A 21,807-nucleotide genomic window follows, 5' to 3' on the forward strand; every position below is an offset into this window, starting at 1 on the left:
CATAGGACCCCATAGAACCCCATAGGACCCCATAGGACCCCATAGGAACCCATAGAAACCCCATAGAACCCCATAAAACCCCATAGGACCCCATAGGACCCCATAAAACCCCATAAGACCCCATAGAACCCCATAAGACCCCATAAAACCCCATAAAACCCCACAGGACCCCATAGGACCCCATAGGCCCCCATGGCGCCGCCGTGGTAGCGCCACCTGCTGGTGGATCCTGCGCTGCAGCTGCACCACCTTCTGCTCCATGCCGGCTCCCAGCCGCTCGGCGCCGCCCTTCGATCCCCGCTGGGATCGCAGCTCCTCCAGGCGCCGCCGCGCCGCCCGCCGCCGGTAGAAGCATTGCAACGTAATGGCGGCAGCGCGGAGGCGCCGGTACCGGAAACGGGCCGCAAAACCCCGGAAGTGACGTTGAATGGTGACGGCGCTGCGCTCGGCCCGGGCCTGCCGACATGGCGGCGGGGGGAGGAAAAGGCGGGAAGGGGGGAGGGGTTATGGGGGCCTATTGGGTTCTATGGGGGCCTACAGGGGCCTATTGGGTTCTATGGGGGCCTACAGGGGCCTATTGGGTTCTATGGGGGCCTATGGGGTTTCTATGGGGGCCTATTGGGTTTTATGGGGGCCTATGGGGGCTATTGGATTCTATGGGGGCCTATGGAGGCCTATAGGGGCCTGTTGGGTTCTATGGGGCCCTATGGGGGCCTATTGGGTTCTATGGGGGCCTATTGGGTTCTATGGGGGCCTGTGGGGCCTATTGGGTTCTATGGGGTCCTATTGGGTTCTATGGGGGCCTATGGGGTTCTGTGGGACCCTATTGGGTTCTATGGGGTTCTGTGGGGTCCTATGAGGTTGTATGGGGGCCTATGGGGTCCTATTGGGTCTTATAGGGTTTCTATGGGGTCCTATTGGGTTCTATGGGGTTCTGTCGGGCCCTATGGGGGCCTATGGGAGCCTATTGGGTTCTATGGGGGCCTGTGGGGTTCTAAAGGGCCCTATGGGGTTCTATGGGGCTCTATGGGGTTTTTCTGGGGCCTATTGGGTTCTATGGGGCTCTATTGGGTTCTATGGGGGCCTATGGGGTTCTATGGGGGCCTATGGGGCCTATTGGGTTCTATGGGGGCCTGTTGGGTTCTATGGGGGCCTATGGGGTCTTATGGGGTTTTATGGGGTTTCTATGGGGCCCTATTGGGTTCTATGGGGGCCTATTGGGTTCTATGGGGGCCTATTGGGTTCTATGGGGGCCTATGGGGTCCTATTGGGTTCTATGGGGGCCTATGGCGCTGTATTCGGTTCTATGGGGTGCTATGGGGTTCTATGGGGCCCCATTGGGTTCTATGGGGCCCCATTGGGTTCTATGGGGCCCTATTGGGTTCTATGGGGGCCTATGGGGGCCTACTGGGTTCTATGGGGTTTCTATGGGGCCCTATAGGGTTCTATGGGGTCCTATTCGGTTCTATGCGGCCCTATGGGGTTCTGTGGGGTTCTGTGGGGCCCTATGGGGTTCTATGGGGGCCTATGGGGCCTATTGGGTTCTATGGGGGCCTATGGGGTTCTATGGGTGACTGTGGGGTTTTTATGGGGTCCTATGGGGTTCCATGGGGCTCTATGGGGTTCTATGGGGCCCTATGGGGTTCTATGGAGTCCTATTGGGTTCTATTGGGTTCTGCGGGGCCCTATTGGGTTCTATGGGGCCCTATGGGGTTCTATGGTGTTCTATGGGGTTCAATCGGACCCTATTGGGTTCTATGGGGTCCTATTGGGTTCTATGGGTTCTATGGGGTTCTGTGGGGCCCTATGGGGTTCTATGGGGCTCTATTTGGTTCTATGAGGTGCTATGGGGTTCTATGGGGTTTCTATGGGGGCCTATTGGGTTCTATGGGGTTTCTATGGGGTCCGATTGGGTTCTATGGGGTTCTATGCGGCCCTATTGGGTTCTATGGGGTTTCTATGGGGCCCTAATGGGTTCTATGGGGGCCTATGGGGGCCTATGGGGGCCTGTGGGGGTCTATGGGGGCCTATAGGGTTCTATGGGGTTCTGTGGGGCCCTATAGGGTTCTATGGGGCTCTGTGGGGCCCTATTGGGTGCTATGGGGTTTCTATGGGGTCCTATTGGGTTCTATGGGGGCCTATTGGGTTCTATGGGGTTTCTATGGGGTTCAATGGGGTGCTATTGGGTTCTATGGGGGCCTATTGGGTTCTATGGGGTTTCTATGGGGTCCTATTGGGTTCTATGGGGGCCTATTGGGTTCCATGGGGGCCTATGGGGCCTATTGGGTTCTATGGGGGCCTATGGGGTTCTATGGGGGCCTATGGGGTTCTATGGGACCCTATTGGGTTCTATGGGATCCTATGGGGTTTTTATGGGGCCCTATTGAGTTCTATGGGTCCTATTTGGTTCTATGGGGTTCTGTGGCATTTCTATGGGGTTCTATGGGGCCCTATGGGGATCTATGGGGTCCTATGGGGTTTCTATGGGGGCCTATTGAGTTCTATGGGGTCCTATTGGGTTCTATGGGGCCCATATGGGGTTCTACGGGGGCCTATGGGGTTCTATGGGGGCCTATGGGCTTCTATGGGACTCTATTCGGTTCTATGGGATCCTATGGGGTTTCTAAGGGGCCCTATTGGGTTCTATGGGGCCCTATGGGGTTCTATGGGGTTTCTATGGGGCCTATTGGGTTCTATGGGGGCCTATTGGGTTCTATGGGGGCCTGTGGGGTTCTAAAGGGCCCTATGGGGTTCTATGGGGCTCTATGGGGTTTTTCTGGGGCCCTATGGGGTTCTATGGGGCTCCATTGGGTTCTATGGGGCCTATTGGGTTCTATGGGGCCTATTGGGTTCTATGGGGGCCTATGGGGGCCTATTGGGTTCTATGGGGTTCTGTGGGGCCCTTTGGGTTCTATGGGGTTCTATGGGGGCCTATTGGGTTCTATGGGATCCTATGGGGTTCTGTGGGGCCCTATTGGGTTCTATGGGGTTCTGTTGGGCCCTATGGGGTTTCTATGGGGTTCTATGGGGCCTTATTGGGTTCTATGGGGGCCTATGGGGTTCTATGGGACTCTATTCGGTTCTATGGGATCCTATGGGGTTTCTAAGGGGCCCTATTGGGTTCTATGGGGCCCTATTGGGTTCTATGGGGCCCTATGGGGTTCTATGGGGTTTCGATGGGGCCTAATGGGTTCTATGGGGGCCTATTGGGTTCTATGGGGGCCTGTTGGGTTCTATGGGGGCCTAGTGGGTTCTATGGGATCCTATGGGGTTTTTATGGGGTCCTATGGGGTTCTATGGGACTCTATTGGGTTCTATGGGGCCCTATGGGGCTCAATGGGGTCCTATTGGTTTCTATGAGGGCCTATTGGGTTCTATGGGGGCCTATGGGGGCCTATGGGGTTCTAGAGGGCCCTATGGGGTTCTATGGGGCTCTATGGGGTTTTTATGGGGCCCTATGGGGTTCTATAAGGCTCCATTGGGTTCTATGGGGGCCTATTGGGTCCTATGGGGCCCTATGGGGTTCTATGGGGCTCTATGGGGTTTTTATGGGGCCCTATGGGGTTCTATAGGATTCTATTGGGTTCTATGGGATCCTATGGGGTTTCTATGGGGCCCTATTGAGTTCTATGGGGTCCTATTTGGCTCTATGGGGTTCTATGGCATTTCTATGGGGTTCCTATGGGGCTCTATGGGGTTTCAATGGGATCCTATTGGATTCTACAGAGTTTTTATGGGGCCCTATGAGATTCTATGGGTCCCTATGGGTCCCTATGGTCCCTATGGGTTCCTATGGGTCCCTATGGGTCCCTATGGGGTCCTATGGGGTCTTATGGGCTCCTATGGGTCCCTATGGGGCCCTATGGGTCCCTATGGAGTTTCTATGGGGCCCTATGGGGTCTTATGGGGTCTTATGGGGTCCTATGGGTCCCTATGGGTTCCTATGGGGTCCTATGGGGTCCCTATGGGTCCCTATGGGTTCCTATGGGTTCCTATGAGTCCCTATGGGGCCCTATGGGTCCCTATGGAGTTTCTATGGGGCCCTATGGGTTCCTATGGGGTCCTATGGGGTCCTATGGGTCCCTATGGGTCCCTATGGGGTCCTGTGGGGTCCTATGGGGTCCTATGGGGTCCCTATGGGTTCCTATGGGTTCCTATGGGTCCCTATGGGTTCCTATGGGGTCCTATGGGTTCCTATGGGTCCCTATGGGCTCCTATGGGTCCTTATGGGTCCCTATGGGTTCCTATGGGTCCCTATGGGTCCCTATGGGTTCCTATGGGGTCCTATGGGTCCCTATGGGTCCCTATAGCTTCCTATGGGTCCCTATGGGTCCCTATGGGTCCCTATGGGTTCCTATGGGGTCCTATGGGGTCCTATGGGTCCCTATGGGTCCCTATGGGGTCTTATGGGTTGCTATGGGGTCCTATGGGTCCCTATGGGGCCCTATGGGTCCCTATGGAGTTTCTATGGGGCCCTATGGGGTCTTATGGGGTCTTATGGGGTCCTATGGGTCCCTATGGGTTCCTATGGGGTCCTATGGGGTCCCTATGGGTCCCTATGGGTCCCTATGGGTCCCTATGGGGTCCTATGGGTCCCTATGGGTCCCTATGGGTTCCTATGGGTCCCTATGGGTTCCTATGGGTTCCTATGGGTCCCTATGGGTCCCTATGGGTTCCTATGGGTTCCTATGGGTCCCTATGGGTCCCTATGGGTTCCTATGGGTTCCTATGGGTCCCTATGGGTCCTATGGGGTCCTATGGGTTCCTATGGGGCTGCGCGGCGCTCGTTAATTAAGGAGCTGACGAAGCCTCACCTGTTGGTAATTGCTCCTAATTAAGGCGCCCCTAACGAAGGCCTGGATCTTAATGGCGGCCGCCCGCAGCTTCTGGTAGCGCCTGAGGAGGAGGAAATGCAGCTTAATTAGCCATGAATTAGCCGCTAATCAACGCTAATTGGGTGGATTCCCTGCCTTGGGTCGTTATTAGAGAGGCTAATTAATGAGCTGTGCTAATTAGGGCTGAGATTTAGGAGGCCCGGCCATTGATTTCAATGGGGTGGGTGAGAAAACTCCAATTAATTGCTAATTAGCGATCATTAATGAGACCTAATTGACTGAATTCATTACCTTGTTTCGTTATTAAAAGCTATTAGAGTGGTTAATTAATGAGCTACATAAATGAGAACCTATTAGAGCCTATTAGGGGTTATTTTAATCTATATGCCAAGACCCTGCGTTAATTAGAGCCAATTATTAAAAGCTAATGAGCCTCATTATGCAGCTGCCAGGACCCTGCATTAATTATTAGCAATTATTAGAGGCTAATGAGCCTCATTATGCAGCTGCCAGTACCCTGCATTAATTATTAGCAATTATTAGAGGCTAATGAGCCTCATTATGCAGCTGCCAGGACACTGCGCTAATTAGAGCCTATTAGGAGTGCTATTAAGTGCTTATTAGGGGCTATTTTATCTATCTACCAGGACCCTGCGTTAATTAGAGCCAATTATTAGAGGCTAATGAGCCTCATTATGCAGCTGCCAGGACCCTGCATTAATTAGAGCCAATTATTAGAGACTAACGAGCCTCATTATGCAGCTGCCAGGACCCCTCATTAATGAAAGCCCCTCATTAAAACCTAATGAGCCTCATTACGCAGCTGCCAGGACCCTGCATTAATTAGAGCCAATTATTAGAGCCTAATGAGCGTCATTATGCAGCTGCCAGGACCCCTCATTAATTATTAGCAATTATTAGAGGCTAATGAGCCTCATTATGCAGCTGTCAGGACCCTGCATTAATTAGAGCCAATTATTAGAGGCTAATGAGCCTCATTACGCAGCTGCCAGGACCCCTCATTAATTATTAGCAATTATTAGAGGCTAATGAGCCTCATTATGCAGCTGCCAGGACCCTGCATTAATTAGAGCCAATTATTAGAGGCTAATGAGCCTCATTATGCAGCTGCCAGGACCCCTCATTAATCAAAGCCCCTCATTAAAACCTAATGAGCCTCATTATGCAGCTGCCAGGACCCCTCATTAATTATTAGCAATTATTAGAGTCTAATGAGCCTCATTACGCAGCTGCCAGTACCCCTCATTAATTATTAGCAATTATTAGAGTCTAATGAGCCTCATTATGCAGCTGCCGGGACCCTGCATTATTTAGAGCCAATTATTAGAGCTTAATGAGCCTCATTATGCAGCTGCCAGGACCCTGCATTAATTAGAGCCAATTATTAGAGGCTAATGAGCCTCATTATGCAGCTGCCAGGACCCTGCATTAATTAGAGCCAATTATTAGAGCTTAATGAGCCTCATTATGCAGCTGCCAGAACCCCTCATTAATTAGAGCCAATTATTAGAGGCTAATGAGCCTCATTATGCAGCTGCCAGAACCCCTCATTAATTATTAGCAATTATTAGAGCCTAATGAGCCTCATTACGCAGCTTCCAGGACTCTGCATTAATTATTAGCAATTATTAGAGGCTAATGAGCCTCATTATGCAGCTGCCAGGACACTGCGCTAATTAGAGCCTATTAGGAGTGCTATTAAGTGCTTATTAGGGGCTATTTTATCTATCTACCAGGACCCTGCGTTAATTAGAGCCAATTATTAGAGGCTAATGAGCCTCATTATGCAGCTGCCAGGACCCTGCATTAATTAGAGCCAATTATTAGAGACTAACGAGCCTCATTATGCAGCTGCCAGGACCCCTCATTAATGAAAGCCCCTCATTAAAACCTAATGAGCCTCATTACGCAGCTGCCAGGACCCTGCATTAATTAGAGCCAATTATTAGAGCCTAATGAGCGTCATTATGCAGCTGCCAGGACCCCTCATTAATTATTAGCAATTATTAGAGGCTAATGAGCCTCATTATGCAGCTGTCAGGACCCTGCATTAATTAGAGCCAATTATTAGAGGCTAATGAGCCTCATTACGCAGCTGCCAGGACCCCTCATTAATTATTAGCAATTATTAGAGGCTAATGAGCCTCATTATGCAGCTGCCAGGACCCTGCATTAATTAGAGCCAATTATTAGAGGCTAATGAGCCTCATTATGCAGCTGCCAGGACCCCTCATTAATCAAAGCCCCTCATTAAAACCTAATGAGCCTCATTATGCAGCTGCCAGGACCCCTCATTAATTATTAGCAATTATTAGAGTCTAATGAGCCTCATTACGCAGCTGCCAGTACCCCTCATTAATTATTAGCAATTATTAGAGTCTAATGAGCCTCATTATGCAGCTGCCGGGACCCTGCATTATTTAGAGCCAATTATTAGAGCTTAATGAGCCTCATTATGCAGCTGCCAGGACCCTGCATTAATTAGAGCCAATTATTAGAGGCTAATGAGCCTCATTATGCAGCTGCCAGGACCCTGCATTAATTAGAGCCAATTATTAGAGCTTAATGAGCCTCATTATGCAGCTGCCAGAACCCCTCATTAATTAGAGCCAATTATTAGAGGCTAATGAGCCTCATTATGCAGCTGCCAGAACCCCTCATTAATTATTAGCAATTATTAGAGCCTAATGAGCCTCATTACGCAGCTTCCAGGACTCTGCATTAATTATTAGCAATTATTAGAGGCTAATGAGCCTCATTACGCAGCTGCCAGGACCCTGCATTAATTAGAGCCAATTATTAGAGGCTAATGAGCCTCATTATGCAGCTGCCAGGACCCTGCTGTAATTAGAGCCTATTAGGAGTGCTATTAAGTGCCTATTAGGAGTTATTTTATCTATCTGCCAGGACCCTGCGTTAATTAGAGCCAATTATTAGAGCCTAATGAGCCTCATTACGCAGCTGCCAGGACCCTTCATTAATTATTAGCAATTATTAGAGCCTAATGAGCCTCATTATGCAGCTGCCAGGACCCCTCATTAATCAAAGCCCCTTATTAAAACCTAATGAGCCTCATTACGCAGCTGCCAGGACCCTGCATTAATTAGAGCCAATTATTAGAGGCTAATGAGCCTCATTACGCAGCTGCCAGGACCCCTCATTAATTATTAGCCAATTATTAGAGTCTAATGAGCCTCATTATGCAGCTGCCAGGACCCCTCATTAATCAAAGCCCCTCATTAAAACCTAATGAGCCACATTACGCAGTTGCCAGGATGCCTCATTAATTATTAGCAATTATTAGACTCTAATGAGCCTCATTATGCAGCTGCCAGGACCCTGCATTAATTAGAGCCAATTATTAGAGGCTAATGAGCCTCATTACGCAGCTGCCAGGACCCCTCATTAATTATTAGCCAATTATTAGAGTCTAATGAGCCTCATTATGCAGCTGCCAGGACCCCTCATTAATCAAAGCCCCTCATTAAAACCTAATGAGCCACATTACGCAGTTGCCAGGATGCCTCATTAATTATTAGCAATTATTAGACTCTAATGAGCCTCATTATGCAGCTGCCAGGACCCTGCATTAATTAGAGCCAATTATTAGAGCCTAATGAGCCTCATTATGCAGCTGCCAGGACCCTGCATTAATTAGAGCCAATTATTAGAAGCTAATGAGCCTCATTATGCAGCTGCCAGGACCCTGCATTAATTAGAGGCAATTATTAGAGCCTAATGAGCCTCATTACGCAGCTGCCAGGACCCTTCATTAATTATTAGCAATTATTAGAGCCTAATGAGCCTCATTATGCAGCTGCCAGGACCCCTCATTAGCGCCCATTCAACCCCTCCCCCCTCAGCCTCACCTGCGCGCCAAAAAGCCCCGGATGTGACGTTGCAAGATGGCGGCCGCCAGCCGCTTCCGCCGGAAGTCCCGCCTCTGCAACCACCCCCTGTACGTCGCCTGAATCAAAATGGCGGCCGCCAGGAGCCGCTCCGCCCGCAGCTTCTCTAAATAGGCGACTTGGGAGGACCGGAAGAAGAGTTTGGTGCGGCCTAACCGGAAGTGCGCCGGGTCCTGGAAGGGAAACGGAACAAGGAAGCGCCTCGTTAGATGTAATTAAAGCTTGGTTTTAATTGCTTCTCGTCCAGTCCTCCAACGGGTCCTGGCAGGTCGCTAATGAGCCTAATGAGTCTGCTTAATGAGGTCCTCCAATGAGGTCATTAATGAGCCTAATGAGGTGCTCCAATAGGTCCTGGCAGGTCGCTAATGACTCTGTTTAATGAGGTCCTCCAATGAGGTCCTCCAATAAGGTCCTGGCAGGTCGCTAATGAGCCTAATGACTCTGCTTAATGAGGTCCTCCAATGAGGTCCTCCAATAGGTCCTGGCAGGTCGCTAATGAGCCTAATGACTCTGCTTAATGAGGTCCTCCAATGAGGTCATTAATGAGCCTAATGAGGTCCTCCAACAGGTCCTGGCAGGTCGCTAATGAGCCTAATGACTCTGTTTAATGAGGTCCTCCAATGAGGTCCTCCAATAGGTCCTGGCAGGTCACTAATGAGCCTAATGACTCCTCTTAATGAGGTCCTCCAATGAGGTCCTCCAACAGGTCCTGGCAGGTCACTAATGACTCTGTTTAATGAGGTCCTCCAATGAGGTCCTCCAATAGGTCCTGGCAGGTCGCTAATGAGCCTAATGAGTCTGCTTAATGAGGTCCTCCAATGGGGCTAATGAGGTCCTCCAGTGAGGTCCTCCAATAGGTCCTGGCAGGTCGCTAATGAGCCTAATAAATCACCTTAATGAGGTCCTCCAACAGGTCCTGGCAGCTCACTAATGAGCCTAATGACTCTGCTTAATGAGGTCCTCCAATAGGGCTAATGAGGTCCTCCAATGAGGTCCTCCAATAGGTCCTGGCAGGTCGCTAATGACTCTGTTTAATGAGGTCCTCCAATGAGGTCATTAATGAGCCTAATGAGGTCCTCCAATAGGTCCTGGCAGGTCGCTAATGACTCTGTTTAATGAGGTCCTCCAATGAGGTCCTCCAATAGGTCCTGGCAGGTCGCTAATGAGCCTAATGACTCTGCTTAATGAGGTCCTCCAATGGGGCTAATGAGGTCATCCAGTGAGGTCCTCCAATAGGTCCTGGCAGGTCGCTAATGAGCCTAATAAATCACCTTAATGAGGGCCTCCAATAGGTCCTGGCAGGTCGCTAATGAGCCTAATGACTCTGCTTAATGAGGTCCTCCAATGGGGCTAATGAGGTCCTCCAGTGAGGTCCTCCAATAGGTCCTGGCAGCTCACTAATGAGCCTAATGAATCTGCTTAATGAGGTCCTCCAATGAGGTCCTCCAATAGGTCCTGGCAGGTCGCTAATGAGCCTAATGACTCTGCTTAATGAGGTCCTCCAATGAGGTCATTAATGAGCCTAATGAGGTCCTCCAATAGGTCCTGGCAGGTCACTAATGACTCTGCTTAATGAGGTCCTCCAATGAGGTCCTCCAATAGGTCCTGGCAGGTCGCTAATGAGCCTAATAAATCACCTTAATGAGGTCCTCCAGTAGGTCCTGGCAGGTCGCTAATGAGCCTAATGACTCTGCTTAATGAGATCCTCCAATGAGGTCCTCCAATAGGTCCTGGCAGGTCGCTAATGAGCCTAATGACTCTGCTTAATGAGGTCCTCCAATGGGGCTAATGAGGTCCTCCAATGAGGTCCTCCAATAGGTCCTGGCAGGTCACTAATGACTCCATTTAATGAGGTCCTCCAATTAGGTCATTAATGAGCCTAATGAGGTCCTCCAATAGGTCCTGGCAGGTCGCTAATGAGCCTAATGAGTCTGCTTAATGAGGTCCTCCAATGAGGTCATTAATGAGCCTAATGAGGTCCTCCAATAGGTCCTGGCAGGTCACTAATGAGCCTAATGACTCTGCTTAATGAGGTCCTCCAATGAGGTCCTCCAATAGGTCCTGGCAGGTGGCTAATGAGCCTAATGACTCCGCTTAATGAGGTCCTCCAATGAGGTCATTAATGAGCCTAATGAGGTCCTCCAATAGGTCCTGGCAGGTCACTAATGACTCTGCTTAATGAGGTCCTCCAATGAGGTCCTCCAATAGGTCCTGGCAGGTCGCTAATGAGCCTAATAAATCACCTTAATGAGGTCCTCCAGTAGGTCCTGGCAGGTCGCTAATGAGCCTAATGACTCTGCTTAATGAGATCCTCCAATGAGGTCCTCCAATAGGTCCTGGCAGGTCGCTAATGAGCCTAATGACTCTGCTTAATGAGGTCCTCCAATGGGGCTAATGAGGTCCTCCAATGAGGTCCTCCAATAGGTCCTGGCAGGTCACTAATGACTCCATTTAATGAGGTCCTCCAATTAGGTCATTAATGAGCCTAATGAGGTCCTCCAATAGGTCCTGGCAGGTCGCTAATGAGCCTAATGAGTCTGCTTAATGAGGTCCTCCAATGAGGTCATTAATGAGCCTAATGAGGTCCTCCAATAGGTCCTGGCAGGTCACTAATGAGCCTAATGACTCTGCTTAATGAGGTCCTCCAATGAGGTCCTCCAATAGGTCCTGGCAGGTGGCTAATGAGCCTAATGACTCCGCTTAATGAGGTCCTCCAATGAGGTCCTCCAATAGGTCCTGGCAGGTCGCTAATGAGCCTAATGACTCTGCTTAATGAGGTCCTCCAATGAGGTCCTCCAATAGGTCCTGGCAGGTCGCTAATGAGCCTAATAAATCACCTTAATGAGGTCCTCCAGTAGGTCCTGGCAGGTCGCTAATGAGCCTAATGACTCTGCTTAATGAGATCCTCCAATGAGGTCCTCCAATAGGTCCTGGCAGGTCGCTAATGAGCCTAATGACTCTGCTTAATGAGGTCCTCCAATGGGGCTAATGAGGTCCTCCAATGAGGTCCTCCAATAGGTCCTGGCAGGTCACTAATGACTCCATTTAATGAGGTCCTCCAATTAGGTCATTAATGAGCCTAATGAGGTCCTCCAATAGGTCCTGGCAGGTCGCTAATGAGCCTAATGAGTCTGCTTAATGAGGTCCTCCAATGAGGTCATTAATGAGCCTAATGAGGTCCTCCAATAGGTCCTGGCAGGTCACTAATGAGCCTAATGACTCTGCTTAATGAGGTCCTCCAATGAGGTCCTCCAATAGGTCCTGGCAGGTGGCTAATGAGCCTAATGACTCCGCTTAATGAGGTCCTCCAATGAGGTCCTCCAATAGGTCCTGGCAGGTCGCTAATGACTCTGTTTAATGAGGTCCTCCAATGAGGTCCTCCAATAGGTCCTGGCAGGTCGCTAATGAGCCTAATGACTCTGCTTAATGAGGTCCTCCAATGAGGTCCTCCAATAGGTCCTGGCAGGTCGCTAATGAGCCTAATGACTCCGCTTAATGAGGTCCTCCAATTAAGTCATTAATGAGCCTAATGAGGTCCTCCAACAGGTCCTGGCAGCTCACTAATGAGCCTAATGACTCTGCTTAATGAGGTCCTCCAATGAGGTCCTCCAATAGGTCCTGGCAGGTCGCTAATGAGCCTAATAAATCACCTTAATGAGGTCCTCCAAATAGTCCTGGCAGGTCACTAATGAGCCTAATGACTCTGCTTAATGAGGTCCTCCAATTAGGTCATTAATGAGCCTAATGAGGTCCTCCAATAGGTCCTGGCAGGTCACTAATGAGCCTAATGACTCCTCTTAATGAGGTCCTCCAATGAGGTCATTAATGAGCCTAATGAGGTCCTCCAATAGGTCCTGGCAGGTCGCTAATGACTCTGTTTAATGAGGTCCTCCAATGAGGTCCTCCAATAGGTCCTGGCAGGTCACTAATGAGCCTAATGACTCTGCTTAATGAGGTCCTCCAATGGGGCTAATGAGGTCCTCCAGTGAGGTCCTCCAATAGGTCCTGGCAGGTCGCTAATGAGCCTAATAAATCACCTTAATGAGGGCCTCCAATAGGTCCTGGCAGGTCGCTAATGAGCCTAATGACTCTGCTTAATGAGGTCCTCCAATGAGGTCATTAATGAGCCTAATGAGGTCCTCCAATAGGTCCTGGCAGGTCGCTAATGAGCCTAATGACTCTGCTTAATGAGGTCCTCCAATGAGGTCCTCCAATAGGTCCTGGCAGGTCGCTAATGAGCCTAATGACTCTGCTTAATGAGGTCCTCCAATGAGGTCCTCCAATAGGTCCTGGCAGGTCGCTAATGAGCCTAATGACTCTGCTTAATGAGGTCCTCCAATGAGGTCATTAATGAGCCTAATGAGGTCCTCCAACAGGTCCTGGCAGCTCGCTAATGAGCCTAATAAATCACCTTAATGAGGTCCTCCAATAGGTCCTGGCAGGTCACTAATGAGCCTAATGACTCCTCTTAATGAGGTCCTCCAATTAAGTCATTAATGAGCCTAATGAGGTCCTCCAATAGGTCCTGGCAGGTCGCTAATGACTCCACTTAATGAGGTCCTCCAATGAGGTCCTCCAATAGGTCCTGGCAGGTCGCTAATGAGCCTAATGAGTCTGCTTAATGAGGTCCTCCAATAGGGCTAATGAGGTCCTCCAATGAGGTCCTCCAATAGGTCCTGGCAGGTCACTAATGAGCCTAATGACTCTGCTTAATGAGGTCCTCCAATGGGGCTAATAGGTCCTCCAGTTAGGTCCTCCAACAGGTCCTGGCAGGTCGCTAATGACTCTGTTTAATGAGGTCCCCCAATGAGGTCCTCCAATAGGTCCTGGTAGGTCGCTAATGAGCCTAATGACTCGTCTTAATGAGGTCCTCCAATGAGGTCATTAATGAGCCTAATGAGGTCCTCCAATAGGTCCTGGCAGGTCACTAATGAGCCTAATGACTCTGCTTAATGAGGTCCTCCAATAAGGTCCTCCAATAGGTCCTGGCAGGTCGCTAATGACTCTGTTTAATGAGGTCCTCCAATGAGGTTATTAATGAGCCTAATGAGGTCCTCCAACAGGTCCTGGCAGGTTGCTAATGAGCCTAATAAATCACCTTAATGAGGTCCTCCAATGAGGTCATCCAATAGGTCCTGGCAGGTCGCTAATGAGCCTAATAAATCACCTTAATGAGGTCCTCCAATAGGTCCTGGCAGGTCGCTAATGAGCCTAATGAATCTGCTTAATGAGGTCCTCCAATGAGGTCATTAATGAGCCTAATGAGGTCCTCCAACAGGTCCTGGCAGGTCGCTAATGAGCCTAACGACTCACCTTAATGAGGTCCTGCAACAGGTCCTGGCAGATTAATTTGGGGTCCTTCTTAACGGGGTCGCGCTTCTTAATTAAGACTCGATAACGATTCAGGAAGTCCTGATAGGAGCATCTGGAACAGAAAGGTCCTGGAAGGTGAATAAATGGGGATGGAAAGGTCCTGGAAGGGGAAAATGGGGTCAGAAAGGTCCTGGAAGGGGAAAAATGGGGTCAGAAAGGTCCTGGAAGGTGAATAAATGGGGATGGAAAGGTCCTGGAAGGGGAAAATGGGGTGGAAAGAGGCTCAGAAAGGTCCTGGAAGGGGAAAGATGGGGTCAGAAAGGTCCTGGAAGGGGAAAATGGGGTCAGAAAGGTCCTGGAAGGGGAAAGATGGGGTCAGAAAGGTCCTGGAAGGGGAAAAATGGGGTGGAAAGAGGCTCAGAAAGGTCCTGGAAGGGGAAAGATGGGGTCTGAAAGGTCCTGGAAGGGGAAAGATGGGGTGGAAAGAGGGTCAGAAAGGTCCTGGAAGGGGAAAAATGGGGTCAGAAAGGTCCTGGAAGGGGAAAGATGGGGTGGAAAGAGGCTCAGAAAGGTCCTGGAAGGGGAAAAATGGGGTCAGAAAGGTCCTGGAAGGGGAAAGATGGGGTGGAAAGAGGCTCAGAAAGGTCCTGGAAGGGGAAAAATGGGGTCAGAAAGGTCCTGGAAGGGGAAAGATGGGGTGGAAAGAGGCTCAGAAAGGTCCTGGAAGGGGAAAAATGGGGTCAGAAAGGTCCTGGAAGGGGAAAGATGGGGTCAGAAAGGTCCTGGAAGGGGAAAATGGGGTCAGAAAGGTCCTGGAAGGGGAAAATGGGGTCTGAAGGGTCCTGGAAGGGGAAAAATGGGGTGGAAAGAGGCTCAGAAAGGTCCTGGAAGGGGAAAGAATGGGGTCAGAAAGGTCCTGGAAGGGGAAAAATGGGGTGGAAAGAGGCTCAGAAAGGTCCTGGAAGGGGAAAGATGGGATGGAAAGGACCTGGAAGGGGAAAATGGGGTCAGAAAGGTCCTGGAAGGGGAAAATGGGGTCAGAAAGGTCCTGGAAGGGGGAAAATGGGGTGGAAAGAGGCTCAGAAAGGTCCTGGAAGGGGAAAAATGGGGTCAGAAAGGTCCTGGAAGGGGAAAAATGGGGTCAGAAAGGTCCTGGAAGGGGAAAGAGTGGCATGGAAAGGTCCTGGAAGGGGAAAGATGGGGTCAGAAAGGTCCTGGAAGGGGAAAGATGGGGTCAGAAAGGTCCTGGAAGGGGAAAGAATGGGGTGAAAAGAGGCTCAGAAAGGTCCTGGAAGGGGAAAGATGGGGTCAGAAAGGTCCTGGAAGGGGAAAATGGGGTCAGAAAGGTCCTGGAAGGGGAAAAATGGGGTGGAAAGAGGCTCAGAAAGGTCCTGGAAGGGGAAAGATGGGGTCAGAAAGGTCCTGGAAGGGGAAAAATGGGGTCAGAAAGGTCCTGGAAGGGGAAAATGGGGTCTGAAGGGTCCTGGAAGGGGAAAAATGGGGTGGAAAGAGGCTCAGAAAGGTCCTGGAAGGGGAAAGAATGGGGTCAGAAAGGTCCTGGAAGGGGAAAAATGGGGTGGAAAGAGGCTCAGAAAGGTCCTGGAAGGGGAAAGATGGGATGGAAAGGACCTGGAAGGGGAAAATGGGGTCAGAAAGGTCCTGGAAGGGGAAAATGGGGTCAGAAAGGTCCTGGAAGGGGGAAAATGGGGTGGAAAGAGGCTCAGAAAGGTCCTGGAAGGGGAAAAATGGGGTCAGAAAGGTCCTGGAAGGGGAAAGATGGGGTGGAAAGAGGCTCAGAAAGGTCCTGGAAGGGGAAAAATGGGGTCAGAAAGGTCCTGGAAGGGGAAAGATGGGGTGGAAAGAGGCTCAGAAAGGTCCTGGAAGGGGAAAATGGGGTCAGAAAGGTCCTGGAAGGGGAAAGATGGGGTCAGAAAGGTCCTGGATGGGGAAAGATGGGGTCAGAAAGGTCCTGGAAGGGGAAAATGGGGTGGAAAGAGGCTCAGAAAGGTCCTGGAAGGGGAAAGATGGGGTCAGAAAGGTCCTGGAAGGGGAAAAATGGGGTGGAAAGAGGCTCAGAAAGGTCCTGGAAGGGGAAAGATGGGGTCAGAAAGGTCCTGGAAGGGGAAAAATGGGGTCAGAAAGGTCCTGGAAGGGGAAAGATGGGGTGGAAAGAGGCTCAGAAAGGTCCTGGAAGGGGAAAGATGGGGTCAGAAAGGTCCTGGAAGGGGAAAAATGGGGTCAGAAAGGTCCTGGAAGGGGAAAGAATGGGGTGGAAAGAGGCTCAGAAAGGTCCTGGAAGGGGGAAAATGGGGTCAGAAAGGTCCTGGAAGGGGAAAGATGGGGTGGAAAGAGGCTCAGAAAGGTCCTGGAAGGGGGGAAATGGGGTCAGAAAGGTCCTGGAAGGGGAAAATGGGGTCAGAAAGGTCCTGGAAGGGGAAAAATGGGGTGGAAAGAGGCTCAGAAAGGTCCTGGAAGGGGAAAGATGGGGTCTGAAAGGTCCTGGAAGGGGAAAGATGGGGTGGATAGAAGCTCAGAAAGGTCCTGGAAGGGGAAAGATGGGGTCAGAAAGGTCCTGGAAGGGGAAAGATGGGGTCTGAAATGTCCTGGAAGGGGAAAAATGGGGTGAAAAGAGGCTCAGAAAGGTCCTGGAAGGGGAAAAATGGGGTCAGAAAGGTCCTGGAAGGGGAAAAATGGGGTGGAAAGAGGCTCAGAAAGGTCCTGGAAGGGGAAAGATGGGGTCAGAAAGGTCCTGGAAGGGGAAAAATGGGGTAGAAAGAGGCTCAGAAAGGTCCTGGAAGGGGAAAGATGGGCTCAGAAAGGTCCTGGAAGGGGAAAAATGGGGTGGAAAGAGGCTCAGAAAGGTCCTGGAAGGGGAAAAATGGGGTCAGAAAGGTCCTGGAAGGGGAAAGATGGGGTCAGAAAGGTCCTGGAAGGGGAAAAATGGGGTGGAAAGAGGCTCAGAAAGGTCCTGGAAGGGGAAAAATCGGGTCAGAAAGGTCCTGGAAGGGGAAAGATGGGGTGGAAAGAGGCTCAGAAAGGTCCTGGAAGGGGAAAATGGGGTCAGAAAGGTCCTGGAAGGGGAAAAATGGGGTGGAAAGGACCTGGAAGGGGAAAATGGGGTCAGAAAGGTCCTGGAAGGGGAAAGATGGGGTGGAAAGAGGCTCAGAAAGGTCCTGGAAGGGGAAAATGGGGTCAGAAAGGTCCTGGAAGGGGAAAAATGGGGTGGAAAGAGGCTCAGAAAGGTCCTGGAAGGGGAAAGATGGGGTCTGAAAGGTCCTGGAAGGGGGAAGATGGGGTGGAAAGAGGCTCAGAAAGGTCCTGGAAGGGGTAAAATGGGGTCAGAAAGGTCCTGGAAGGGGGAAAATGGGGTGGAAAGAGGCTCAGAAAGGTCCTGGAAGGGAAAAGATGGGGTCAGAAAGGTCCTGGAAGGGGAAAATGGGGTCAGAAAGGTCCTGGAAGGGGAAAAATGGGGTGGAAAGAGGCTCAGAAAGGTCCTGGAAGGGGAAAGATGGGGTCAGAACGGTCCTGGAAGGGGAAAATGGGGTGGAAAGAGGCTCAAAAAGGTCCTGGAAGGGGAAAGATGGGGTCAGAAAGGTCCTGGAAGGGGAAAGATGGGGTGGAAAGAGGCTCAGAAAGGTCCTGGAAGGGGAAAAATGGGGTCAGAAAGGTCCTGGAAGGGGAAAGATGGGGTGGAAAGAGGCTCAGAAAGGTCCTGGAAGGGGAAAGATGGGGTGGAAAGGTCCTGGAAGGGGAAAGATGGGGTCAGAAAGGTCCTGGAAGGGGAAAAATGGGGTGGCAAGAGGCTCAGAAAGGTCCTGGAAGGGGAAAGAATGGGGTCAGAAAGGTCCTGGAAGGGTAAAGGAAAATTCCTACCTGGTTGGAAACCCCGCAGCGCTGATGCGAACCGTCTCCAAAACCCCACAGGCCCTCAGTTGCTGCACGGCCCTTTTGGGGTCGAACCTGAAAGGACCCGAAGTTGGAGGACCTGCAAGGTCCTGGAAGGGGGTAAAAATCCTATTGGGCCCCATAGGACCCCATAAGACCCCACAGACCCCATAAGACCCCATAGGACCCTATAAGACCCCATAGGACCCCATAGGACCCCATAAGGACCTCATAAGACCCCATAGGACCCCATAGGAACCCATAGGACCCCATAGGACCCCATAAAACCCCATAAGACCCCATAAGACCCCATAGGACCCCATAGGAACCCATAGGACCCCATAAAACCCAACAGGACCCCATAAGACCCCATAAGACCCCATAAGACCCCATAGGACCCCATAGGACCCCATAAGACCCCATAGGACCCCATAAAACCCCATAGGACCCCATAAGACCCCATAAGACCCCATAAGACCCCATAGGACCCCATAGGACCCCATAGGACCCCATAAGACCCCATAAGACCCCATAGGACCCCCATAGGACCCTATAGGACCCCATAAGCCCCCATTGGACCCCATAGGACCCCATAGGACCCCATAAGACCCCATAGGACCCCATAAGACCCCATAGGACCCCATAAGACCCCATAAGACCCCATAGGACCCCATAGGACCCCATAAGGACCTCATAAGACCCCATAGGACCCCATAGGAACCCATAGGACCCCATAGGACCCCATAAGAGCCCATAGGACCCCATAGGAACCCATAAGACGCCATTGGAACCCATAGACCCCCATAGGACCCTGTAAGGACCCCATAGGACCCCATAGAAGCCCATAGGACCCCATAAAACCCAACAGGACCCCATAAGACCCCATAAGACCCCATTGAAGCCCATTAGAAACCATAGACCCCCATAGGACCCCATAAGGACCCCATAGAAGCCCATTGGACCCCATAGGACCCCATAGGAACCCATAAGACCCCATAGGACCCCATAAAGACCCCATAGGACTCCATAGGACCCCATAAGACCCCATTGAAGCCCTTTAGAAACCATAGGACCCTATAGGAGCCCATAGAAGCCCATAGGACCCCATAGGACCCCATAGGACCCCATTGGACCCCATAGGACCCCATAAGACCCCATAGGACCCCATAAGACCCCATAAGACCCCATAAGACCCCATAAGACCCGATAGGACCACATAGGACCCCATAGGACCTCATAAGACCCCATAGGACCCCATAAGACCCCATAGGACCCCATAGGACCCCATAGGACCCCATAAGACCCCATAGGACCCCATAGGACCCCATAAGACCCCATAGGACCCCATAGGACCCCATAAGACCCCATAGGACCCCATAAGACCCCATAAGACCCCATTGAAGCCCATTAGAAACCATAGACCCCCATAGGACCCCATAAGGACCCCATAGAAGCCCATTGGACCCCATAGGACCCAACAGGACCCCATAGGACCCCATAGGACCCCATAGGAACCCATAAGACCCCATAGGACCCCATAAAGACCCCATAGGACTCCATAGGACCCCATAAGACCCCATTGAAGCCCTTTAGAAACCATAGGACCCTATAGGAGCCCATAGAAGCCCATAGGACCCCATAGGACCCCATAGGACCCCATTGGACCCCATAGGACCCCATAGGACCCCACAGGACCCCATAAGACCCCATAGGACCCCACAGGAACCCATAGGACCTCATAAGACCCCATAAGACCCCATAAGGCCCCATAGGCCCCCATAGGACCCCATAGGACCCCATAAGACCCCATAGGACCCCATAGGACCCCATAGGACCCCATAAGACCCCATAAGACCCCATAAGACCCCATAGGACCCCATAGGACCCCATAAGGACCCCATAGGACCCCATAGGACCCCATAAGACCCCATAGGACCCCATAGGACCCCATAGGACCCCATAAGGACCCCATAGAAGCCCACTGGACCCCATAGGACCCCATAGGAACCCATAAGGACCCCATAGGACCCCGTAGAACCCCATAGGACCCCATAAGACCCCATAGGACTCCATAGGACCCCATAAGACCCCATAGGACCCCATAGGAACCCATGAGACCCCATAAGACCCCATAGGACCCCATAGGACCCCATAAGGACCCCATAGAAGCCCATTGGACCCCATAGGACCCCATAGGACCCCATAGGAACCCATAAGACCCCATAGGACCCCATAAAGACCCCATAGGACCCCATAAGAACCCATTCAAGCCCTTTAGAAACCATAGGACCCTTTAGGAGCCCATAGAAGCCCATAGGACCCCATAGGACCCCATAAGACCCCATAGGACCCCATAGGACCCCATAGGACCCCATAGGACCCCATAAGACCCCATAAGACCCAATAGGACCCCATAAGACCCCGTAGAATCCCATAGGACCCCATAGGACCCCATAAGACCCCATAGGACCCAATAGGACCCCATAGGACCCCATAAGACCCCATAGGACCCCATAGGACCCTATAAGACCCCATAAGACCCCATAGGAACCATAGGACCCCATAGAGCCCCATAAGGACTCCATAGAGTCCTATAGCACCCCATAGGACCCCATAAAACCCCATAGGACCCCATAGGAACCCATAAGACCCCATAGGACCCCATAGGACCCCACAGGAACCCATAAGACCCCATAAAATCCAATAGGACCCCATAAAGACCGCATAGGACCCCATAGAACCCCATAGGACCTCATAAGACCCCATAAGACCCCATAAAACCCCATAAGACCCCATAGGACCCCATAGGACCCCATTAGACCCTATAAGAAGCCATAGGACCCCATAGAAGCCAATTGGACCACATAAAACCCAATAGGACCCCATAAAGACTGCATAGGACTTCATAGGGCCCCATAGGGCCCCATAGGACCCCATAGGACCCCATAAGACCCCATAAAACCCCATAGGACCCCATAGGGACCCATAGGAACCCATAGGACCCCATAGGACCCCATAAGAGCCCATAGGACCCCATAGGAACCCATAAGACCCCATAGGACCCCATAGGACCCCATAAGACCCCATAGAACCCCATAAGACCCCATAAGACCCCATAAGACCCCATAGGACCCCATAAGACCCCATAAGACCCCATGGGACCCCATAGGACCCCATAAGGACCTCATAAGACCCCATAGGACCCCATAGGAACCCATAGGACCCCATAGGACCCCATAAAACCCCATAGGAACCCAGTAGGACCTCATAGGACCCCATAGGACCCCATAGGACCCCATAAGACCCCATTGGACCCCATAGGACCCCATAGGACCCCATAAGACCCCATAACACCCCGTTGAAGCCCATTAGAAACCATAGGCCCCCATAGGACCCCATAAGGACCCCATAGAAGCCGACTGGACCCCATAGGACCCAATAGGACCCCATAGGACCCCATAAGACCCCATAGGACCCCATAAGACCCCATAGGACCCCATAAAGACCCCACAGGACTCCATAGGACCCCATAAGACCCCATTGAAGCCCTTTAGAAACCATAGGACCCTATAGGAGCCCATAGAAGCCCATAGGACCCCATAGGACCCCATAGGACCCCATTGGACCCCATAGGACCCCATAGGACCCCACAGGACCCCATAAGACCCCATAGGACCCCACAGGAACCCATAGGACCCCATAGGACCTCATAAGACCCCATAAGACCCCATAAGGCCCCATAGGCCCCCATAGGACCCCATAAAACCCCATAGGACCCCATAGGACCCCATAGGACCCCATAGGACCCCGTAAGACCCCATAGGATCCCATAGGACCCCATAGGA

At 51.3% G+C, this 21,807-nt stretch overlaps 1 protein-coding gene and 2 long non-coding RNA genes across 7 annotated transcripts in view; 2 read left to right on the forward strand and 1 right to left on the reverse strand.

Annotated features, from left to right (window-relative positions):
* LOC128077406 (unconventional myosin-Vb-like) overlaps nucleotides 1-21,807 on the reverse strand; it is a 35,665-nt gene that overhangs the window by 7,303 nt on the left and 6,555 nt on the right. Inside the window, exons 4-8 of one of the 2 annotated variants that reach the window (XM_052676532.1) lie at nucleotides 17,957-18,037; nucleotides 14,078-14,195; nucleotides 8,726-8,937; nucleotides 4,815-4,896; nucleotides 217-456 (exon numbers count right to left, since the gene is read on the reverse strand). In XM_052676532.1, coding sequence (XP_052532492.1) covers nucleotides 217-456; nucleotides 4,815-4,896; nucleotides 8,726-8,937; nucleotides 14,078-14,195; nucleotides 17,957-18,037 — 733 coding nt within the window. Of the gene's footprint in view, nucleotides 1-216; nucleotides 457-4,814; nucleotides 4,897-8,725; nucleotides 8,938-14,077; nucleotides 14,196-17,950; nucleotides 18,038-21,807 lie in introns of both variants that reach the window. The other variant, XM_052676531.1, reaches the window with a different exon arrangement.
* Nucleotides 9,383-14,138, forward strand: LOC128077411 (uncharacterized). 2 transcript variants are annotated; one of them, XR_008204987.1, is made up of 3 exons: nucleotides 9,383-9,470; nucleotides 11,098-11,176; nucleotides 14,031-14,138. It is a non-coding gene; the product is annotated as an uncharacterized LOC128077411 (long non-coding RNA). The 2 variants fall into 2 exon arrangements; XR_008204986.1 differs by lacking the exon at nucleotides 11,098-11,176 and adding an exon at nucleotides 11,692-11,770.
* Nucleotides 15,222-17,993, forward strand: LOC128077412 (uncharacterized). 3 transcript variants are annotated; one of them, XR_008204990.1, is made up of 4 exons: nucleotides 15,222-15,288; nucleotides 15,600-15,631; nucleotides 17,787-17,816; nucleotides 17,922-17,993. It is a non-coding gene; the product is annotated as an uncharacterized LOC128077412 (long non-coding RNA). The 3 variants fall into 3 exon arrangements; XR_008204989.1 differs by lacking the exon at nucleotides 17,922-17,993 and having other exon boundaries at nucleotides 17,787-17,870; XR_008204988.1 differs by lacking the exons at nucleotides 17,787-17,816; nucleotides 17,922-17,993 and adding an exon at nucleotides 15,952-16,019.

This window comes from Tympanuchus pallidicinctus, unplaced genomic scaffold (genome assembly GCF_026119805.1).
Source record: "Tympanuchus pallidicinctus isolate F22 unplaced genomic scaffold, pur_lepc_1.0 scaffold150, whole genome shotgun sequence".
NCBI classification, from domain to species: Eukaryota; Metazoa; Chordata; class Aves; order Galliformes; family Phasianidae; genus Tympanuchus; species Tympanuchus pallidicinctus.